The 8,831-nt window shown below is 42.1% G+C and overlaps 1 protein-coding gene across 1 annotated transcript; it reads left to right on the forward strand.

The window, feature by feature from the left end:
- Window positions 1-470: 470 nt before the first annotated feature.
- On the forward strand, window positions 471-8,288 carry PIN4 (peptidylprolyl cis/trans isomerase, NIMA-interacting 4). The gene is made up of 4 exons (XM_049767382.1): window positions 471-610; window positions 4,080-4,153; window positions 7,249-7,368; window positions 8,126-8,288. Exons 1-4 carry the CDS (start codon window positions 568-570, stop codon window positions 8,282-8,284), a joined length of 396 nt encoding a protein of 131 aa, XP_049623339.1. The 5' UTR covers window positions 471-567; the 3' UTR covers window positions 8,285-8,288.
- The last annotated feature ends 543 nt before the right edge of the window (window positions 8,289-8,831 follow it).

Consider the following 8,831-nt stretch of genomic DNA (forward strand, 5'->3'; position numbering starts at 1 on the left):
TTTAAAAATTTAAATCTAAGGGGTCTGAATAACAAGTGGCTAACCAAAGTTCCCGGGCATTCCATATCCTGAGTGCCGAGCCAGGAATAACACAGCCAGGTGTGACCCAAAAATAAGGGAGAAAAATAAGAACACAGAGATCTGACATTTCAGCTTGCCAGTGTGTAAGAACAAAGAACGTCACTGCAGCAGTTCCCGCGGTGTCTTTGTCTCGCGGCCGCCTATGATTGGCCAGAGCCGCCCCGCGGCTGAACAACCCTCGACGCACACAAGCACAAACGCACGCACGCACGCATTCACGCGGAGGCGTGGTTTCTCGCCTCTGTCCTGCCTTTGGGCTCGCCCCTCCATCCGGCACCAAGCATCAATTGATCAAACATCTTGAGCCCCATTGGTCTGAAAGCCAAAAGGACCCCGTCTGCCCCAAGACGTGCCTGCTGCCGGCGCCTCCGGATAGTCTATATTGCGAAGCTATTTTCAGGCAGTTATTTAGGACATACCCATGGGTCCTGAAGGGGCCTTGTAAGCCTACTAAGCAATTGAAATATACATCAGCGAGGTTTGGAGATGCCCCCCAAAGGGAAAAGCTGCTCCGGGAAAGCGGGGAAAGGTAGAGCGCGAGAATGGGGTCCGGGATGGAGAGTGAGGGAAGGGGCCAGTCTGGCCACCTCCGGAAAAGGGCAGCATAGAAGCCGGAGACTTCACCCGGAAATGATGTAGAATCCGATGTGGCCCCGTTTGGGCTCGTTCATTGAAAAAGCATATAAGGGGGCCGGAGAGATAGCATGGAGGTAGGGCGTTTGCCTTGCATGCAGAAGGTCGATGGTTCCAATCCCGGCATCCCATATGGTTCCCCGAGCCTGCCAAAAGTAACCCCTGAGCACTGCCGGGTGTGACCCAAAAAGAAAAAAAAATTAGAAAGAAAAAGCGGGCCCAGAGAGATAGCACAGCGGCGTTTGCCTTGCAAGCAGCCGATCCAGGACCAAAGGTGGTTGGTTCGAATCCCGGTGTCTCATATGGTCCCCCGTGCCTGTCAGGAGCTAATTCTGAGCAGACAGGCAGGAGTAACCCCTGAGCACCGCCGGGTGTGGCCCAAAAACCAAAAAGAAAAAAAAAGAAAGAAAAGAAAAAGCATATACATTAGATGGTAGCTTGAAGAGGACATAGTAATCAGAGAAATTAATTTTGCTTCTCTAGTTCAGGCTGACGCTAAGGCTCCAGTTGAGCTAGGGAATTAAAAGTACAGAGAGATTTAGATGATAAAGTGGGGTTCAGTACAAGGCTGAGCGGCTGACCGTTGAAGAGAATGGGTCATTATCTTATGAAGGAAAGGACAAAAATGGGTGAAGGAAGGAAATGAAAAATTAATCCATGGATTGCCCTCAAGCATAGAATCTCAAATTGAGGATCGCGAGTTTATAAAGAATAAATGGTGTATAATCAAGATTTAGCTAGCGTTGTCCAATGAGCACAACCTTGTTTGAAAGAGTTAGGGATAAGCCTGAGCCAACACAGAAGCTTCACTGGGATAGTAAGAAGGGCAGGGGTGTCAGTTGGAACACAGCTAACATTTCCCATTGGGGGGGAAAAAGTCTGCCTGGTAGCTAGGGAAATGGTAATGAGAAAGGGCCATTTTGCTAAATTTGAAGAGCATGTGTTTTAGGAATGAAGCATGAGAAAGTTGGAAGAACTGGAAATTGTAGCCAGAGCCAGAATTACTAGTGCCATCCAATGCCACTGGGAGCAGTTGGTCTGGTGTAGAAGGCTTGGGGTTAAGGAGTTTCTTGTTTCAATCCTTCCAATGACTTCTTTTTATTTATTTATTTTTTTTTTGGTTTTGGTTTTGGTTTTGGTATTGGGGCCACACCCGGCAGTGCTCAGGGGTTACTCTTGGCTGTCTGCTCAGAAATAGCTCCTGGCAGGCACGGGGGACCATATGGGACACCGGGATTCAAACCAACCACCTTTGGTCCTGGATCGGCAGCTTGCAAGGCAAACGCCGCTGTGCTATCTCTCCGGGTCCCCTTTTTTTTTTTTTTTTTTTTTTTTTGGTTTTTGGGCCATACCCAGCGATGCTCAAGGGTTACTCCTGTCTGTCTGCTCAGAAATAGCTCCTGGCAGGCACGGGGGACCATATGGGACACCGGGATTCGAACCAACCACCTTTGGTCCTGGATCGGCTGCTTGCAAGGCAAACGCCACTGTGCTATCTCTCTGGGCAGTGCTCAGAAATTGCATCTGGCTTGGGGGGACCATATGGGACACCGGGGGATCGAACCATGGTCCTGATCCTTGGCTAGCGCTTGCAAGGCAGAAACCTTACCTCTAGCGCCACCTCGCCGGCCCCCCAATGACTTCTTTTTTTTTTTTTTTTTTTTTTTTTTTTTTGGTTTTTGGGCCACACCCGGTGACGCTCAGGGGTTACTCCTGGCTATGCGCTCAGAAGTTGCTCCTGGCTTGGGGGACCATATGGGATGCCGGGGGATCGAACCGCGGTCCGTCCGAGGCTAGCGCAGGCAAGGCAGGCACCTTACCTTTAGCGCCACCGCCCGGCCCCCCCCAATGACTTCTTAAGACTTTTATGATCATTCTATATTCCCCCTTTGCAGTGGTCCTCAGGCCCTAAACTATTTTCTCGCAGCCCTACCATATCAAGAATTGGCTTCATCCAGTTTTCTATGCATATACTGTCCTCACCGACTATTGAGTATCTTATTCTTGTCCTTTCTTCATATCGTGAGATCCTGTTCATGAGAGAAACCTTTCCTGACTGGCTAACATGACCTCCTTCTGTGAGGAAGATATCTCAATGGGTTTTTATACATGCTTTACATGCAGAAGACTAGGTTCAATCCCTATAGTGCATGGTCCCCAGAATACTACCCGGAGAAACCCCTGAACACCTCCAGTTGTAGCTCAAAAACCAAAAAAAAAAACCAAAAACCTCTCTACCATAGTACCCACTGTCCAAAGCCATCTTTGTGTCTTCTGTATTCTGTTCTTAAATGACCTGTTTGTGTGGCTTTGTTTACATATCCATCCTCCCTGGTAAATTATGAGCCCAAAAGGAAGGTGACATGACATCAAGTGGTACCTGGAATTTAGTGGTCACTTAGAAAATGTTATAACTGAAAATATGCTGATCCATCAATATAGAATTTGAAATGTAAGATGCTGCCAACTATTAGTCTGAATATTAATAATTTTCAGATATTAATGAACAGTATGGGGCTATAGAGATGGTATAGCAGTAGGTCACTTGCTTGCAAGTTGCTGATCTGGGTTTGATCCCCATAATCCCTGAGCACCGCCAGGAGTAAATCCTGAGCACTACTGGGTATGACCCAGAAACCAAAAGCATGCAATGTAGAATTCAGAAATTTGGACGGGAACAGTTTTTAATTGTTTTTTAATTTTGGGTCACACTGGTGGTTCTTAGGATCTACTCCTAACCCTGTGTTTGAGGGTCACTCATCAGTTTGAGGAACCTTGTTGTACTGGAGATTAAAACTGGGTCTTCTACTTGTAAAGCATGTGCTCATCCTGATGAGCTATCTTTCTGGCCCTGGACATGAATCTTCTTTAGCCAAATAAAGGTTGTGGGGAATATTATTGTGTGTCAGTCTTGCTTGTCATCAAGGGTCAAACAGAGCACTTTAGTCAGTGTGTCATCTCTGCCTTCCCTCCAACTTGATCTAATATTCTTGGAGATTTAATTTTGGAATTGTGAATACTCAAATACATGACTACAAGTGCTTAATAGAAATTTTACAAGAGCTCAGGAATTTTCCCTTAGAAGCCAACATTTCAAACCAAATCCAGAGAATTTGGACTAGGCTTTGAGCTTTTTTATTTTAACCCATTAGCACACTTAGGTAAATATGCATTTTCCATGAAGAGTGTATAGAACATGAGTTCACTATTTTCAGAATCACAAGTTGTTTATCTTGCCATAGTAAAGTGCCTGGCAGTTACTTTTCATGCTTGCTATTATGATGGGAGTTATCAATTCCTGTTAGGACCTTTGTGTAAATATCAAAGTGCAATTTAAATGAGTATCTATCATCTCTTTCCTAAAGGGGGAGGAGCTTCTGGGAGTGACAGTGCTGACAAGAAGGCTCAGGGTCCCAAAGGTGGTGGCAATGCAGTAAAGGTGAGTTTCTTGTTTGTTACATTCTCTGTTAAATATGAGTAACCTGTGTGTGGTTTTGTAATACATATAAAGAAATGACTGTATATGCCTCATTCTTTCTTCGAGGATAGCCTAACACTAGTGTCAAATTAAGATAATACAAACTTGGAGCCAGAGAGATAGCATGAAGGGAAGGTGTTTGCCTTGCATGCAGAAGGTCAGTGGTTCGAATCCCGGCATCCCATATGGTCCCCCAAGCCTGCCAGGAGCAATTTCTGAGCCTAGAGCCAGGAGCAACCCCTGAGCGCTGACGGGTTTGACCCCCCCAAAAAAAGATAATACAAACTTGGAACAAGAGAGATAGTAGTTAAGTGTTTGCCTTGCACTAAATCACCAGCACTGCATGGTCCATTGAGTACTCCTTAGAGCAGTCCCCAAGCATAGAGCCAGGAGTAGCCCCAGAGCACTGCCAGGTGACCCAAAAGCTGAGAGCAAAACAAAAAAATAGAGCACAAGGTTGATAAATGTAAACCAATATCTTTATACTTTCATATTCTTCCTTTAATGTACTGTGAAATGTACTATGCATGAAAATCCATCATAAATAGCATTGTACATTTTGGTGAGTAAAATTTTAAAAATTAACATTAAAAATGCAAGTACCTGTTAAATGGCTCCTCCCCCCACCCAGTAGCTGTGAATCACATACTTTATTACCTTAGATATTTGTATTGTGAATTTCCTAAATCCTAATTAAATAAGCATTGTCTTACAAAAGAAAAAACATTAAGCTTTCCAGAAAGTTAATAAGATATTCCTCTTCCCTCTATAATATCCCCAATAGTTACTGTGCCTATGCAGGGGGAAAAAGAAGAGAAAAGAAAGCACAAAACAATCATTTTTCCACATATTTATTTATCAATTGATCGATTTTTTTGACGTCTTTATTTTGGTGTAGAGATTGAAGTTGTTGTCTCCAATATTATTTTATTTTATCTTATCTTTCTCTTTTTGCACTCGAGCATGATTTGATTTCAGAACCGAGACTATTGTGTGGTGCTTGTCTTTATTGCTGTAGTGCTCACTGGTTATTTAATTTGATATTTCTTTCTGTATTGTTGTGGTGTTTCAATTACCTTTTTCACATCCTCTCTCAAACTGAGGTTGGAAGCCTCTAAGGGGACTCTGCCCATTTTCAGCGTATTTGACTTTTTTTTCCTCTTATTTTGTACCCCAATCTATTGCTTTTCTTTCCTTCAAACAAAACCACATACCTCGATTTATCTAGCTCTGCCTCTTAAATAGAGGGGGAAACAAGGGAGGGTTCCAGTACCAAATAGATATATGATCACTAATAGTAAGACAGACAAAGAGGGGTCCACCTACTCTAGCAGCCCAGGGGGTAATGGTAGGGTATATGGGTTGTAGAAAGGGAACTGGGATGGAGGGAGAACATAGTTGGTGATGGGTATTCCCGATTCAATGTTAATATGTACCTAAAATACTACTGTGAAAGATATGTAAGCCATTATAAAATAATTTGTGTTTTAATCAGAAACTTTCTTTGACTTACATGTATTATATTAATTATATTATATGTTATGTTACTATATTATGTTAGTTTACCTCATTACGTTAATCAATTTTGTCTCTTGAATAAATTCTTACAATAAAAAAATAAGGGGCCCAGAGAGATAGCACAGCGGTGTTTGCCTTGCAAGCAGCCGATCCAGGACCAAAGGTGGTTGGTTCGAATCCCGGTGTCCCATATGGTCCCCCGTGCCTGCCAGGAGCTATTTCTGAGCAGACAACCAGGAGTAACCCCTGAGCATCACCGGGTGTGGCCCAAAAACCAAAAAAAAAAAGATATTCCTCAAAACTAAACGATATTTATATATAAAAGCTTTTGCAAAGCTTAGGTAAATGTGCAGATTTCGTGACATGTCTCCACAAGTGAGCTGTTAACTAGAGCCCTGATCATGAAAATAGGAGTTGGGGCCAGAGCAATAGCACCATGATAGGTCATTTGACTTGCAGGTTGCCGACTCAGGTTTGATCCCCGACATCCCATATGGTCCCCCGAGCCTGCCAGGAGTGAATTCTGAGTGCAGAGCCAGGAGTAACCCCTGAGCGCCGCCACATGTGCACAAAAAAATTGGAGTGGAAAACAATTAGCAATAAGCAATCGAAGTACTTGATGTACTCCCAGAGAAGTATCTGTCCTGGGAAACATAATCTGCAACAGAAATTATAGTTTATACTACATTACAATGCATTTTCTATTTTCCAGTGGGGATATGGGATGCTATGCTTTGATTCATTCATTTATTAAGTTGTTAGTGACACTGGCCCAGTACTAGTGGTAATCTGTTTTAGGTATCCAAAAAGAAGCCAAAACCAACAACAGAGATGGACCCTATATCACAGTCGATTTGGGAAAAGTTATATAAAGAATACATTTCAAGGAGTGCAGTCATAGAACAGTGGAGAGGGCACTTGCCTTGAATGTAGCTAATTCAGGTTTGAACTCCAGCATCCCATACGCTCTGCACTCAGGAATTACTCTCAGCAGTGCTCAAGGGATCATATGGGATGCTGCCATTGAAACCCAGTCAACAATGTGCAAGGCAAGTATCCTACTGCTGTAGTATCGCTCCAGCCCCCTCCAGAGTAAGCGGTAAGGTAAGAAATTAGTAGAAACAATGACAACTATGGTAACAATATTAAGTCATTAGAATATTATAAAATCATCAATATACTTAAGATATATGGAGGCTACATTTCTAGAAAATATAAATAACCCAATATAAGAAAAAATAGTTTGACTTCAGGGCCCAAGTTCTCAAGTATTACTGTTTTTTTCCTCCTGTTACCACTAAGGTACATGGTAAAAGATGAGGATTTCCCACAGCCAGATGCCCATTTTCCATCTAAATCAGAGTTCTGAAAGATTGTCTTAATATGAGTAATGGGTTAGTCACCCAACTTCCGGATTTTCCTTGTTTACAACTGAGTTTTTTCTCTAATTCAAACATTAGTGTTGTACTGTGAGTAAAGGAATCATTTGAATATCCAAATACTCTGCACATTTTGAACATACTCTTTTTCCTTTATAGGTCAGGCACATTCTGTGCGAAAAACATGGAAGAATCATGGAAGCCATGGAAAAGTTAAAGTCTGGAATGCGATTCAATGAAGTGGCCACACAGTATAGTGAAGATAAAGCCAGGCAAGGGGTATGGTGTTCTTACCATTTTAAATGATTTGTCCCTGGGGCAAGAGATAGTGCAGTGGGTTTGGTGCTTACCTTCCACACAACCAACCTGGGTTGTCCCCACCACTACATATGGTCTCCTGATCACCATTAGTGATCCCTGAGCACTACCAGGTGTGACATGAAAACAAAGATGTCTTCATGAAGGATACACACAAGCCTGCCAGGGGCGATTCCTGAGTGTAGAGCCAAGAGTAGCCTCTGAGTACTGCTGGGTGTGACCCAAAAACCAAAAAGAAAACCTAAATAACAAAAAAAAAAAAAAACCTAAACGACTTACTTCTGATATTTTCTGACTTACCTCTCTATCCTAACCATGACCAAATTTAAACAAGTAACTGGCGCTTTAGCAGCACTAAATCCTTATATATTCAAGTCCAGGATTAGAGCTCTTTGTCTTGTTCAATGTTTCAAACATTTCTTAAACTTTTACACATAAAGAAGCCCAGCTGTAAAGAAATTTCCTCAGGGCTGGAGAGGTAGCATGGACGTAAAGCGTTTGCCTTGCATGCAGAAGGACGGTGTTTTGAATCCCTGCATCCCTATGATCCCCCGAGCCTGCCAAGAGCAATTTCTGAGCATAGAGCCAGGAGTAACCCCTGAGCACTGCCGGGTGTGACCCAAAAACCAAAGTTAAAAAATTGAAAAAAAAGAAAGAAATTAATTTCCTCAAGATTCTTCTCAGGGTCATTTAATCACATGTCTTTTTTTTTTTTCAGGGTGACTTGGGTTGGATGACCAGAGGCTCTATGGTAGGACCATTTCAAGAAGCAGCATTTGCCTTGCCTGTGAGTGGTCTAGATAAACCTGTCTTTACAGACCCTCCAGTTAAGACTAAATTTGGTTATCATATTATTATGGTAGAAGGGAGAAAATAAAAGTGTATGAAAAGTTGAACATGTTTTATAAATTATTTCCTTAACGTATGTTACAGAATCCTTGGATTTTATGAACTTGTTGTAGGTATGTATATAAAGTCAGGTGGTTCAAGGCTTGTGCATGCCGAAGTGTTAATTAGTAGTTCTCAATGATAGGGTAGGCAGATCCCTAAACTGTGGTCCCTTTCCTCCCAGATCTTAGTATCTATAATCTCAGATTCCCAGTATATCCTATGAGTTAATTTAAAAATGAACGAAATGTCAGCTCACATTATTCCCACATTAAAATGAACATAAAAATAAATGAATTTGTATATTATATTCACAAAATAAGTTTTTGGACAACACAGGTTGTAAAGGTAAGCCAATTTTGATCTTCCAAAACTGACATTATCAAAGTCAGAGCTTCTTAAAACTTTTTCTACTTGTGATATCTTTTCACCCAAAAAAATGCAGCATGGTGGGGAAAAGAAATGAACAGACACTTCCTCAAAGAAAAAATACAAATGGCCAAAAGGCACATGAAAAAATGCTCCACATCACTAAT

The sequence above is a fragment of the Suncus etruscus genome, chromosome X, assembly GCF_024139225.1.
Source record: "Suncus etruscus isolate mSunEtr1 chromosome X, mSunEtr1.pri.cur, whole genome shotgun sequence".
NCBI lineage: Eukaryota > Metazoa > Chordata > Mammalia > Eulipotyphla > Soricidae > Suncus > Suncus etruscus.

Excerpts from the sequence above, each read along its gene's own strand:
- PIN4 (XM_049767382.1), top strand. The coding sequence starts at position 568 with ATGCCCCCCAAAGGGAAAAGCTGCTCCGGGAAAGCGGGGAAAG. Across the intron at positions 611-4,079 it reads CTCCGGGAAAGCGGGGAAAG|GGGGAGGAGCTTCTGGGAGT; the intron begins GTAGAGCGCGAG and ends TCTTTCCTAAAG. Across the intron at positions 4,154-7,248 it reads GTGGTGGCAATGCAGTAAAG|GTCAGGCACATTCTGTGCGA; the intron begins GTGAGTTTCTTG and ends TTTCCTTTATAG.